Source organism: Camelina sativa, chromosome 3 (genome assembly GCF_030686135.1).
Source record: "Camelina sativa cultivar CO46 ecotype springtype chromosome 3, ASM3068613v1".
In the NCBI taxonomy this organism is placed as follows: Eukaryota; Viridiplantae; Streptophyta; class Magnoliopsida; order Brassicales; family Brassicaceae; genus Camelina; species Camelina sativa.
In genome coordinates this window covers 24,216,947-24,229,981 of record NC_141882.1, presented here as the reverse complement: position 1 = coordinate 24,229,981, position 13,035 = coordinate 24,216,947, and the positions used below count along the sequence as shown (strand labels likewise).

The window sequence follows — 13,035 nt, the reverse complement described above, 5'->3', positions numbered from 1 at the left end:
ATTTCCTGATCTTTTCATAACCTTTACGTGCAACCCAAGAGGGCCTGAAATAGATCGTTATCTACAAAGGCATCGTCTTAGTAAAGAAGATAGACCTGATATATGCAGATGAGTTTTCAAGATGAAACTTGATAGATTATTGAACCAAGTGACAAAGGAAAAAACGTTTGGTATCGTAAATTCTGGTATGTTTCATAATATTTATTATAATTTCAATCAGTCTTCCGGAAAGTGTAAATATATTAATATTTTTTTGATTTAATATTTTTCAGCAATGTATACAATAGAATTTCAGAAAAGCGGTCTGCCTCATGCGCACATGATTCTGTTTTCACATCCAGACAATAAGATGCGTACAACAGACGACATTGATAAATTCATAAGTGCTGAAATTCCTGATAAAGAGGTGGATAAGTATTTATACGAAGTTGTTTTTGATGTGATGATTCATGGTCCTTGTGTTCCTATGAACAGAGATAGTGTCTGCATGAATAATAGACAATGCACTAAATTCTTCCCAAAGCCATACATGGATAATACTATTGTCGACGATGCTGGTTATCCAATATATAGACGACAAAACGATGGGAGAGTTGTGGAAAAAAGGGGTTTTCAATACGATAATAGTTATGTTATTCCCTATAATCGTGATTTGTCTCTTCGTTTTTGTGCTCATATAAATGTTGAGTGGTGCAATCATACACATTCAGTAAAGTATTTGTTCAAGTACATCACTAAAGGTCCGGATTATGTTAGAGCCAACGTAGGAGGAAAAGATCAAGAAAATGAAATCAAAAAGTATTTCAATTGCAGGTAATAACTGTTTATACAATTTGTCAAACATTCTCATATTTTTTATCCAACTAATTCAAGCCTTTTTAGATATGTATCTGCATGTGAGGCCTCTTGGCGAATATTTGCTTTCCCGATTTGTTATCGTACTACACCTGTAGAAAAGCTCCCGTTTCATCTTCCAGGACAAGAATTGGCTATTTACAAAGAGGATGATCCAATAGAAGATGTCTTGCACCGTACAACGAACAGAACTTCTAAATTTTTGGGCTGGATGGAATGCAACAAGATATATCCCCAAGCTAGAGAACTCACGTATGCTGAATTTCCATCTAAATTTGTGTGGAATAAGAAAGAAAAACTTTGGAAGCCAAGGTCGGAGAAGCGAAAAAGTTTTGCAATAGGCAGGATTACATACGTACCGCCATCTGTAGGAAAAGCCTATTACTTGAGAGTTTTGCTTAATAAGATTCCAGGACCAACAACCTTTGACTATTTAAAAACAGTCAACGGTGTTCTTTAAGAATTTTCAGGAAGCTTGCTATGCATTGGGATTACTAGACGACGATAAGGAATACATTGCGGCTATAAATGAAGCAGGTGACGATAAGGAATACAAATAATTCAGAAAATTATTTGTGATCCTACTGCATACAAAGAGTTTAACTGGTCCTCTGGAAGTTTGGAATAAAACAAAGGACATCTTGTGCGAGGATATTTTGTTTAAAGAAAGGAGACGCAGAAATGATCAAGGTATATCAAAATGATTTTAATTTAATTGTTAATATTTTTTTTTTCCGCAAGACAAGATTATAAATAAGTGTTTAACTTACTGTGGTAGGTCTAATGTTGACACGGGCTCAGACAGAAAATATATGTTTAACTGAAATAGAACTTATGTTGCGATCGAATAGGACGTCTCTTACAGCCTTCGAGAAAATGCCTAAACCAGTTGATAGTATCATGAAGACAGGAGTAAATAGGCGTATCGCAGATGAAAAAATATATAAGCCTCATAAACAACAGGAATTGTACGATAAGTTGTTACCAATGCTAACTGATGAGCAAAGACGTGTTTATGAAGAAATCATTCACTCTGTGAATCACGACAAAGGTGGTATGTTTTTTGTCCATGGTTTTGGTGGTACTGGAAAAACATTCATGTGGACTATTATTGGTGCTGATATAAGAGCTAAAGGTAATATTGTTCTGAATGTTGCTTCAAGTGGTATAGCTGCATTGCTTTTGGAAGGTGGTAGAACGGCTCATTCAAGATTTGGTATTCCAATCAATCTTAATGAATTTTTTTGTGTGTTCGATCGATGCCGAATCTGATCTTGCTGATTTAATTAGAGAAGCAAAGCTCATAATATGGGACGAGGCTCCAATGATGAACAAGCTTTGTTATGAAACTTTGGATAGGAGTTTGCGAGATATCATGAAGTGTGACCAGATATTTGGAGGTAAAGTTGTAATGTTAGGAGGTGGTTTTATAAAAATACTACCTGTTATTACCAAAGGAGGAAGAGTGGCGACAGTTTTAGCATCTATAAACTCATTAGTTCTTTGGAACAGTTGTAAAGTTCTTAAACTTACCGAAAATTTGAGACTTCGCAAGGCAAGTAATAGTATGGACGCGGGTGCTCTCGCTACTTTCTCAAAGTGGCTTCTTGATATCGGGGATGACAAAATCAACGAGTCAAATAGTGGGGATGTGGAGATTGAAATTCCTGATGATTTATTAATTAATACAAGTTGGAATCCTATTGAAGCAATAGTTAAAGAGATTTATGGAGAACGTTTTGCAACGAGGACTGATCCAAAATTCTTTAGTGAAAGAGCTATTCTAAGTCCAAGGAATGACGATGTTGATAACATAAATCAGTTTATGCTTATTAAGCTCCCAGGTATGCAAATAAAATAAAATATGGAATATGGATATTGGAGAAAAAGTTTTTATTTAAAAATATTGACATTGAAGTAAAATTTTTTATTAAAAATGTCTATTAAAACATACTTAAAATTCTTTATTTTTTGTTGATCACAGGTGAAGAGAGACGATATCTTAGCTCTAATAGTATTGAAACGTCTGACACAAGCGGACATGATGATATGATCTACACTCAGGAATTCTTAAACAATATACAGGTTTCTGGATTGCCAAACCATGTTTTGACGTTGAAAATAGGAGCACTTGTCATGTTGTTAAGGAATATAGATCCAAAGGGAGGTTTGTGTAACGGTACGAGACTAATTATTACTCAGATGGCCAACCATGTAATCGAAGCAAGAATCGTGACAGGAAAAAAGGTTGGTGATAGGATACTTATCCCTAGGATGTATGTTAGTCCACCTGATGCAAAGTTTCCCTTTCGTATGAGGCGACGACAGTTTCCTGTTACCGTGGCATTTGCAATTACTATAAATAAGAGTCAAGGTCAAAGACTAGAACATGTCAGATTGTTTCTACCGAAACCGGTTTTCACACATGGACAGCTTTATGTTGCCTTCTCTAGAGTCACAACCAGAAAAGGGCTAAAGGTGTTAGTTACAAATAAAGATGGGAAGTGTCAGAATAAAACACTTAATGTTGTTTACAAAGAGATATTTGAGACTGTCTAATTATGTTTTGAAATTGCATTATTGTTTTGGATTGTTAGACTTGAACTTTGTTATATCTCTTAAAATAAATTGGTTTTAATTATATTTATAAAACGTTGTTTGCCCCATTTTTACTATATTTTAATTTAACTTCTCTCCAATGATAAGAATGTTATGTCACAAGGGTGTAGACTTTCACATTGAAAAAAATCATATCCTTATTATCCTCTTATTCTATATTATAAAAGAAGAACTAGAGGAAAATATCACATTTTAGTAGTTTCCAACAATGTTGATTAAAATTATGTAATTGTTATATATATCTTAAGTTTATATATTACCTATAAAATGCTTAACTCTAATATATCTCAAATAATAGGATTGTTATGTCATTATGATTTAAACTTTCAATTTAGAGAAAACCAAATTCTAATATTCTCTTATTCTAAGGGCATCTTATTTTAAATTTTACACATCATTACATTTTATTAGTTTCAACAATGTTGTTTTCAAAAATAAAATTGTTAGTAATACCCAGTTGTTCAAGAAAGCGGTCTAGTCGGCCGCCTAGGCGGCTTCTAGGCGCTAGGCGCTCAGCAGACGCCTAGATGACCGCCTAAACCGCTTAAAACTATATAAATTTTATTTTAATATTTATTTTTGATTTTTAACTACATATATTTAAATTTAAGTTTTATATCTATATACGTAATTATAAACATTTATATGTTGTTAATATAGCTTAAATAAATGTATTTTTCTTACTTTTGTTTATAATTTGTAAAACAATTGAAGTTGGCTTTATACCGAATACACTACTCAAGCTTCGAAAGTACATCTACGAGGATGAATGGTATGATATTAGGAATTTCAAAATCATCAATCCAACCCTAAAAGAGAGGAATACCCATCATCCTTATCAAATCAAGTTTACGGATGAAACAACCATGACCCTAAAGGAATCGGTAAATTCCAAATATTATTTCCGAAACGAAGATTTGGATTATATTTTCTGAGGAAGAATCCACCATCCCATCTCCTTTGGTACGTTTTCCTTAAATTAGTTTTAAATTTATTAAGTTGAACTCCGTGAATTTAGGTTTTTGATGTCTTTGTGTTGAGAAATCTAGAGTCTTTTTAGGAAATTTGGAACTTTCTGTAATGGTCCCTTCCATAGAAAAATACAAATTCAACTTTAATACTAAAATAGTTATATGTGAGTGTTAAATAGTTTTGGAAACATTCATTTATTTCAATGTAAAGACAAATTCTGACTTTTTCTCAAAATAGATGTTTAAACTCTGTTAATAAAGTTATGAAATCTTTGGGTTAAGGAATCTATAGACTTTTTAGGATATTTGGAACTTTGTGTATTGGTCCCTCCCATAAAAAAGTACAAAAAAAACTTTTTACCAAAATAGTTGTATGTATATGATAGATTTTGGAAATGTTCATTCATCTCATTGGGGAAAATTTGACTTTTTGCCACAATAGATGTTTGTGGATGTGTAGTAGCTGTGAAGGACAACAGAGATCATTATAATGAAGTTGTTTTCACGCTATTAAATGGTAGGTAAAATACATTTATTTCACCTATCATGTTAGTAAAATTTAGAGTTTGACTATTTCATAAAATGTTTCGACTATCTACATTTGAAGGAATGAAACGATCAAGTGTCGTGCAGTAAGCGACTGTGCTACCCGTTTTATGTCTTTATGGGAGACATTTGGATGCCATCTCACATATCAAACCGAACCGGTGTTTTGTGTTCTGCGTTTCTGGAAGGTTGGAGAGTATGAAGGTATGTACTGTTAATAACACTCGCTTGATTGAACAAATGCTAAACACTATGTGGTAAAATCATTTACCAAACTTTTATACCACTTAAAACATCGTTAGGTAAACCATGTATTGTAAACACATTGGCCTCCTCCAAGATAGTTATAAAACCGGAGTTTGAAGGACTTGAGCATCACAAGGCCATGTAAGTTTTGAATGTTCATTAATATCAAGTAGTGTATCATGCTAGGGTTTAACTTATGAATGTTTTTTTTATATCTTCAACTCGGAATTTGCTGGACGTTATTACATAAATCATGTAATGGAGCATGTAGGAGAAACTACATGGACATAAGCTGAAGGCATATTAGTTTTCAATTTTTTTGTATATGCAAACTTGATAATATGTTGAATGTTTGTATGACCAAGTACTAGAAACCCTTATATGGGTTGCTTTCTATATTATCCTAATGGTCTAAACCTTGATAATATGTTGAATGTTTGTATGACCAGTTACTAGAAACTCTTATATGGGTTGCTTTCTATATTATCTTAATGATCTAAACGAAGGAAGTCAATTAGAACATTAGTTCAAATATTTTTAGATCAAAGAATCAACCAAATACCATTAGTTCATATATATATAGACCAAATCATAAACAAATTACATTAGTTCGTTGATTTCAAAGATCAAAACGATCTCATTTCCTATATTATTCTAATTAAAATTAATCATAACGAATGTTTTGGGCTCATTAAATACTTGAAAATATGAAAATGGGCCTTTAAATCTTAATAAAGATAATATATGTGTAGAATACTATAGGAAACATCTTATTGAGATCTTTTATTTGTTTCCATTTTTAAAAATGGAATTGAGAAAATTTAAAAATAAAAAAAAATAAAAAATAAAACTATTTTAGTATTTTAGAAAGAAAAATTGAATTCATTTTCTATTAAATTTCTGTCCGCACAGACGTGCGGGTAACTCTCCTAGTGACTTTTTAAAGTAACAACCAATAAAAGCCTAATAACTAAACAGTTGTAGTAGTTTTTGGATCAAGATAAAAAAAAAATATGAGATTTGAAAAACTATATATATTTTTTTTAACATCAAAAACATAACTCAATACATAAGTTAGAATAAGTTAGAAAATTTAACCAATAATGAAAAAAATATAATAGAATGTTAATGGTCACGGAAGTTAAATAAATTAAATTTGTTACATAAAAAATTGTAAGTATTTGATAGAGTGAAAAAGAAAGAAAATCGGGCTGTTATTGAAAGAGAGAATGTTTAAAAAAAAAATCCAAGCAAATTAAAAACTACTAGTATAGTACTATAGTCATTGGTCAATTATGTACTTAAGAAGAAAAGACTACTATAATTAGTGAATTGGGAGCATTATTGTACTTATAGCTAATTCTTTAAACCTGAAAACTTGTAAAAGTTTAATAAAATGAAACAGAAACTAAATCTTTAAAACATCTAATAACACATTGAAAGAGAGAGAGAGGGTGAATGTTTAAACAGCTTTTCCAAGCAAATTAAAAACTACTATAGTCAATGATGTACTTAAGAAGAAAAGACTACTATAATTAGTGAATTGAGAGCATTATTGTCCTTGTAGTTATTTCTTTAAACCTGAAAACGCAAGGTGGGTTCTATATAATTGGACCTAACCAAAATAAAAAAAACCAGAGACGTGGACCAATGTAAACTGTAAAGAAGTAAAGAAGACTCTTTGGTTTCTGACATCTTCCCACAAAAACAAAAGTGGGATGTGAAAGCAAAAATAATGTGTCCGTCCACGTTACATCGACGATCGACGGCTGAGATTTGGGTTACTATGTGTCTGTCTAATCGAGGTTGGTTCGTTTTTTGTTAATGTTGGTTGGGACAGTGATGGAGCGACACGTTTTTTCATTTACAACTACTTTTTTTTTTCTTTTAAACTTTTTTAATTAGAGGACCAAAGGAGTAAGTGGACCGATCAATAAATAAACAAAAACTCAATTGACTGATTATTTGGGACTTTGTCTCTTTGTCACTTCGGGATCATATGAATAAAATATTAACTGATATGTTTTATAGTTAAAAATAAATAAAATTACATTTTCATTGGCTAACTAGTTGTAAGTTGACTTAAAAACAAAAAAGAAAAAATTCAATAGGCGATGATCTTCTCATAGTATCTAGATTTTTGAGAAGTTAAGATGAAAATGTGAATAATAAATTTTGAATTCGTTCAAAACAGTTTTAGACGTAGATATCTTTCTCATTTGGAAGTTGGAATATCTCATTTGGAATTTAGAATATCTTAAGTCACTCTTAACTCTGTTTCATTCTTTTCAACAATTCTGATATTCCAGTAGTTGGATTACATTATAAATAGTTGAATCTCATATTTGTTTATATACTTTATTTAAAATTGTATAAACAATGAGAAATAATATCGTAAAGAAAATTATTTATTATGTGGTTCGTGGTTAGGTTAATAGTATCAATTTTGTAAATACATATACTTCAAATTTATATCCAAATATTGTTGGATAGAAAAATAACATGAAGCTAAGAACAACAAAGAAAAAAAATGCGTAAAATCAAAAAGTAACATTAGGAAAAAAAAACAAAAAAAAAAAACTTAAGAGTCAAAGTGACTAAAAAAAAATATTATACAAAAGTATATACCAATTTACTAAAGTTCTCCAGTAGTATATATTTGGATGGTTAGGAGACAGAGAGACACTTGGCTCACCAGACAAAACACCTAAAACGAAGAAGCAGACATTTTGAATTTTTGGGCAGAGACGACGAAGCCACACGAATCAAACCGATAAAAGTATAGGTCTTATAGATTTATATTCTCCTGATATATCATCTCTGTATGTTTGTGTCGTGTGTGTAGAAAGAAACTGTGGATATTGCTACGCTTGCTCATCATCTTCTTCTTTTAATTCTTTCCATTTATGTCCATACTTAATTTTTGGATAAATTACTAATTTTGCTTATGTTTTCTCATAAACGCATTTATAATACCCCCATGTTTGTTGAATCTGATTTTATCCATTTGACTTAACTTTTCCGACTCTGTTAATGTATTGGGTTTTGCAGATTTCTACAAATTAGGGTTCTGAATACTAAAAAGTTTGGATTTTTATACTAAAGTTTGGAATTTTTTTTTTGTTTTTCAGATCCAGTAATAGGTTAGGTTGGAAACAGATTTTTGCAGAAAAAAATGGATGGTAATATGAATTTCAAGAACAATTTGGGGAATGAGCCACCAGGAGATGGTGGTGGAGCATTGACTAGACCAGGGTTGACCAGACAAGGTTCTATATACTCTTTGACGTTTGATGAGTTTCAGAGCAGTTTAGGGAAAGATTTTGGGTCTATGAACATGGATGAGTTGTTAAAGAACATATGGAGTGCTGAAGAGACACAAGCCATGGCTAGTGGTATGGTTCCAGTTGCTGCTGGAGGACAAGAGGGCTTACAGTTGCAGAAGCAAGGCTCCTTGACTCTGCCTCGAACGCTTAGTCAGATGACAGTTGATCAAGTTTGGAAAGATCTCTCTAAAGTTGGGAACAGTGGAGGAGGAGGAACAAACTTGTCTCAGCCACAAGCTCAAGCTCAGAATCAGAGTCAGAGTCAGAGTCAGAGGCAGAGGCAGCAAACGTTAGGTGAAGTAACTCTGGAGGAGTTTTTGGTCCGTGCTGGTGTTGTAAGAGAGGAAGCTGAGATTGCTGAGAACATTAAAGCCGGTTATTTTGGTAATGATGCCAACACGGGTTTCTCTGTTGGGTTTCAGCAGCCTCCTCCACGAGTTGTTGCTGCCGGTTTAGTGGGTGCAGAGACTGCAAATCCTTTGCAGGTTCAAGGTTCTAGTTTGCCTCTGAATGTTAATGGAGCTAGATCAACATACCAGCAACCGCAACAACAACAGCCAACAATCATGCCTAAGCAGCCTGGTTTTTGTTATGGAACACAAATTGGCCAGCTTAATAGTCCTGGGATAAGAGGTGGTGGCATTATGGGATTTGGAGATCAGTCTCAAACGAACAATATGGGCTTGGTCAATGGTAGTGCTGCTGCAATTCCTGGAGCTGTGGGTGTTGGTGCTGTGTCTCCAGTTACACCATTGTCATCAGAAGGGATAGGGAAGAGTAATGGTGATTGTTCATCACTCTCTCCGTCTCCTTACATGTTTAATGGTGGTGTAAGGGGTAGAAAGAGTGGTACTGTGGAGAAAGTTGTTGAGAGGAGGCAAAGAAGAATGATAAAGAACCGAGAATCAGCTGCAAGGTCACGAGCCAGGAAACAGGTAAAATGGTTTATCTCTTCATCACCATCTTTCTACATGCTCTTGAATGTGTTATGTGCCAAGAGACTTGTAAAAGTAAATTTGGTTGGTTATCTTGTAGTTTAGTTCTTCTTTAGCCCACAACGAAGTGTTGAAATCATAGTGTTAAGTGTCTTATCTATTGAAAATGGTAAAACAGAATTATTGGGACTTGTGTTTCTTGTGGCTGAATGAATCTTGGAAACAAATATGAACGTTCTGGTATTGGTGTATAGACATGTTGCATCCACAGCAGACCAGACCATATATTGGAATGTAATTTGCTAATGCCCCAGTGGCTCAGACTATTTGAGGGTTCAAGTCCATCAAGAAGTTATATAGTGACTACATTTTTGGTATTATTATGAGGGAATGTAAAGAGGGGCGATTGGTGCTACCAAAACATAAAACTTAAGAAAATTAGACATGTCACATTACAAATGGCTGAGTTATAAATCTGAGGGTCTTACGGTTTGAGTGACATGCTAGTATAAGCTTCTCAGTAGTTCTTAATATTATTTGTAGGCTTATACTGTGGAGCTCGAAGCAGAAGTGGCAAAGTTGAAGGAAGAGAATGACGAGTTACAAAGAAAGCAGGTAACCGAACCATACTTAGCATCACATCTGCCCATAATTATGTACATTTCTTTTAGTTACATACTAATTATATGCCTCCATGTTTTACAGGCAAAGATTATGGAAATGCAAAAGAATCAGGTAAATAATAGTCGTTCCCATTGTAACACTAAACTCATCAATACCGCTGTATGCCATCTCTAAACTTATAAAACTCTGCTGTGTATGTTTATAAAACAGGAGATGGAGTTGAGGAATCTTGTTCAAGGAGGTCCAAAGAAAAGGCTGAGGAGGACAGAATCAGGACCTTGGTGAATCAGTGCTCATACTTAGTTTTTTTCTGTACATAAAATCACATCCCACTTAGTTAGTTGTTTAGTTTGAAGACTTAATAGAAAAGAGCTTTCCTCGTTTACATTGTAAGCTCTCTCCTGCTCTCCATATATACACAGGATCATCAGAATTCTCTTTTTGCTCTATTCCCTTTTGTGTGTGTTTTAGTCGTTGCTTGTTTGTCTCTATATCTCGGAGATACCAATTTAACATAACGCAGCGTTATTAACGCTGAATAAAGGTAAGTGTTCGTACTTAGTAGTATGGTTGGTTTCTCTGTCCTCAACTTAACAAAAATGTCAAAACTATGACATTAAAAAAAAAAGTTAAATCTGATTAATAAACAAAAAAAAAAAGTTTCACACTTCACGCCATTTTTGTTTCAAGTCTCATTCTCTCTCACTTCCTCGCTCAAAGACTCCCTCTTCTCGAACCTGCAAAATCCTTGTTTCGTTTCGTCTCTCTGGTCAGGAATCAAACACGATTCTTAGGTATGTCGTCGTCGTACCCAACTCGATCTTTCCATGTATAAATGTTGATCATGACTTAAGCCGCCATGTCCTGTAATGGGTTTATTATTGTGATGTTCCTAAATCCTAATGTGTGCTTGAGACTTAGGACATTTTTGATATATCTTGTTTCTGATTTTGTGGAAACGAGCAGAAAAATTGTTTCTTTCTTACATGTTTTCTCAAATTTAGTGAACTCAAAGGTCTCAAATTAGTGAGTTTGAGTTTTTTGGATTTTTTTTTGCTTTTATCTCTCTGCTGTAAACTGTTGAAAGTTTTTGGGAACGAACCAAGCTTTTTGTTGTTGTTGCATAGGCTTGAAAACTGATCACTCTTGAGTTGTCTTTGGTGTGATTGATTGATTTTAACACAAAGACTGGAAACTGATATTTTTGTTACTCCGATTTCTTCAGAAACCAAAGAGAAGATAGAAATGGCGCCCAGAGGAAGAAAAAAGGTAAAGCTTTATTGTTACATAGAGGATTAAAGAGATTGGTGTGGGATGAGTTGTTTGGACTTGGGGTTTTCTTACTTAAGTAAGCTTTGACGTTACATACAGGATTTGAAAAGATCAGTGTGTGGTGGAGGTTTGGGACTTGTGAGAAAAGAATATGCACTAGGTTTCAATTGATTCTCAATGAGAAATAGACATCTGTTTGATGAGTGTTCTTCATTCTTCTTCTATGGTTTAAATTGCTACTTGTCTTCTCCTTGTTTTTGCAGCAGATTGGATTGAGGCGAGAGGATGCAGCTCGAGACCGCATGAAAGAGTATGGTTTTGACAAGCGTGTTATCAATGCGAGTATCAAGCACGTGCCAGAGGTTTTTGTTAAACAGTTTTGGACTCTCCATTTTCCCTTTGTTAAAAAGTGCGCTTTCCTTGAAACAACTTGAAAGTGACACTTTACTCGATTTCGATTTTTCAGGTGTATGGTGAGGACCAATGGTTTCTGATCGAAGATGGTAACTATGCTGCCCTCCTTTCTATTTGCCTTGAAAAGCAAGAGGAACAAGAAGAAATGTGTCTAGTAAAACAAGAAGCAGAAGAAGAAAAGGTGATTTGTTCTTCTTGGTCACAAATTTGTTGCTTTCATGATCAGAGACTATTGAATGGTTTCTTGAACCCATATTGCTACTTAACATGTTATATGATCATCTTGTGCACTCAGGAGGCTGATGCATTATCGATCACTAACGAAGCAGTCATGGACTCATCGCCACCAGCTTTTCAATTCGTAGAAGCATCAGTATATAATGCACGCCATTCTGTTGGAGGTATATATACTCATTTCGATAACAATGTCTCAACGCATGAAATATTCTTTTACTGAGGGCAAAATCATTCTTTAGGTGCCCAGAGTTCTCACTGTGGGTGGCTAAGCAGTGAGGAGGAGACAGATCCAGATGAGGATGAGGGTACTGATGGTGATGATGATGAGATGATTCAGCTAACTCCAGAACCTCTCTGTGAAGAACTTGAAGACCTCCTCAGGGAAGTATATGGACAGAAGAAGATGAAGCACAACTAAGGAGTCATAAGCTCATGTAACGACAGTTAATATATATCAAACTTGAGTTAAGAGACTAAGAAGTGTAGTGAAAGAGTAAGCTAGTACTAGAGTAAAAAGGTAAAAGACCCCCTCTCACAAATATGTTTAGGTCTTTACGTATTGGTTTAATTTAGTTTTTAAGAAGATTTGTCATGAGGTTTAAAAGTTCTTTGATATACAAATAAATTGTGTCGCAGACTCGCAGTAGTTTAAATCAGTTTTTCAAAAGGCAAATTTTATAATTAATATGATATAGTCTTATAATACCCACTTATCCAAAAATCCAAACTAATTATTAGATTGTGGGCTTCTAATTTAAACTAACTAGCAATGAGTGCAGATACATATATCTTATATATACCATTTAAGATCCTACTCAATTTCCAATGTAGGATATTGTATCCCTAATACACCATCTCGAGATGATCTCTGTTTTAGGCATCAATTTCGGTATATTCGGGCATGAATCAGCAGGCCGATTGTGGATTGCGTTGAACATGTGCGGACCGGGCTCTGATACTATAGTAGAAGTTGTGAATCGTGAATCTATT

The 13,035-nt window shown here is 34.0% G+C and overlaps 4 protein-coding genes across 8 annotated transcripts; all 4 read left to right on the top strand.

The window, feature by feature from the left end:
- The first annotated feature begins 274 nt into the window (after positions 1-274).
- LOC147947629 (uncharacterized) lies at positions 275-1,415 on the top strand. The gene is made up of 3 exons (XM_087507369.1): positions 275-813; positions 883-1,222; positions 1,326-1,415. The coding sequence occupies exons 1-3, from the start codon at positions 275-277 to the stop codon at positions 1,413-1,415; spliced, it is 969 nt and encodes a 322-aa protein (XP_087363495.1).
- A 316-nt stretch (positions 1,416-1,731) lies between these two features.
- On the top strand, positions 1,732-8,311 carry LOC104779150 (uncharacterized). The gene is made up of 5 exons (XM_087507368.1): positions 1,732-1,990; positions 2,246-2,255; positions 2,368-2,699; positions 2,840-3,022; positions 8,289-8,311. Exons 1-5 carry the CDS (start codon positions 1,732-1,734, stop codon positions 8,309-8,311), a joined length of 807 nt encoding a protein of 268 aa, XP_087363494.1.
- LOC104777620 (ABSCISIC ACID-INSENSITIVE 5-like protein 5) lies at positions 7,742-10,571 on the top strand. 2 transcript variants are annotated; one of them, XM_010501902.2, is made up of 5 exons: positions 7,742-8,022; positions 8,369-9,498; positions 10,042-10,113; positions 10,204-10,233; positions 10,333-10,571. In XM_010501902.2, the coding sequence occupies exons 2-5, from the start codon at positions 8,413-8,415 to the stop codon at positions 10,405-10,407; spliced, it is 1,263 nt and encodes a 420-aa protein (XP_010500204.2). In that variant the 5' UTR covers positions 7,742-8,022; positions 8,369-8,412; the 3' UTR covers positions 10,408-10,571. The 2 variants fall into 2 exon arrangements, with proteins under 2 accessions (XP_010500204.2, XP_010500203.2); XM_010501901.2 differs by having other exon boundaries at positions 7,850-8,016.
- A 123-nt stretch (positions 10,572-10,694) lies between these two features.
- On the top strand, positions 10,695-12,680 carry LOC104779149 (uncharacterized). 4 transcript variants are annotated; one of them, XM_019243859.2, is made up of 7 exons: positions 10,746-10,916; positions 11,348-11,391; positions 11,494-11,554; positions 11,661-11,756; positions 11,861-11,989; positions 12,104-12,209; positions 12,285-12,680. In XM_019243859.2, the coding sequence occupies exons 4-7, from the start codon at positions 11,697-11,699 to the stop codon at positions 12,461-12,463; spliced, it is 474 nt and encodes a 157-aa protein (XP_019099404.1). In that variant the 5' UTR covers positions 10,746-10,916; positions 11,348-11,391; positions 11,494-11,554; positions 11,661-11,696; the 3' UTR covers positions 12,464-12,680. The 4 variants fall into 4 exon arrangements, with proteins under 4 accessions (XP_019099402.1, XP_019099404.1, XP_019099403.1 ...); XM_019243858.2 differs by having other exon boundaries at positions 10,748-10,916; positions 11,658-11,756; XM_019243857.2 differs by lacking the exon at positions 11,494-11,554 and having other exon boundaries at positions 10,695-10,916.
- Positions 12,681-13,035: the final 355 nt, after the last annotated feature.

Coding starts and splice junctions, on each gene's coding strand:
- LOC104779150 (XM_087507368.1), top strand. CDS start 1,732: ATGCCTAAACCAGTTGATAGTATCATGAAGACAGGAGTAAATAGGCGT. Junction 2,700..2,839: donor TATGCTTATTAAGCTCCCAG/GTATGCAAATAA, acceptor TGTTGATCACAG/GTGAAGAGAGACGATATCTT. Junction 3,023..8,288: donor GAATATAGATCCAAAGGGAG/GTTTGTGTAACG, acceptor TGGGTTTTGCAG/ATTTCTACAAATTAGGGTTC.
- LOC104779149 (XM_019243856.2), top strand. CDS start 11,368: ATGGCGCCCAGAGGAAGAAAAAAG. Junction 11,757..11,860: donor GTATCAAGCACGTGCCAGAG/GTTTTTGTTAAA, acceptor TCGATTTTTCAG/GTGTATGGTGAGGACCAATG. Junction 11,990..12,103: donor AAGAAGCAGAAGAAGAAAAG/GTGATTTGTTCT, acceptor TTGTGCACTCAG/GAGGCTGATGCATTATCGAT.
- LOC104777620 (XM_010501902.2), top strand. CDS start 8,413: ATGGATGGTAATATGAATTTCAAGAACAATTTGGGGAATGAGCCACCA. Junction 9,499..10,041: donor GGTCACGAGCCAGGAAACAG/GTAAAATGGTTT, acceptor TATTATTTGTAG/GCTTATACTGTGGAGCTCGA. Junction 10,234..10,332: donor TGGAAATGCAAAAGAATCAG/GTAAATAATAGT, acceptor TTTATAAAACAG/GAGATGGAGTTGAGGAATCT.
- LOC147947629 (XM_087507369.1), top strand. CDS start 275: ATGTATACAATAGAATTTCAGAAAAGCGGTCTGCCTCATGCGCACATG. Junction 814..882: donor AAAAAGTATTTCAATTGCAG/GTAATAACTGTT, acceptor AAGCCTTTTTAG/ATATGTATCTGCATGTGAGG. Junction 1,223..1,325: donor TTACATACGTACCGCCATCT/GTAGGAAAAGCC, acceptor AAGAATTTTCAG/GAAGCTTGCTATGCATTGGG.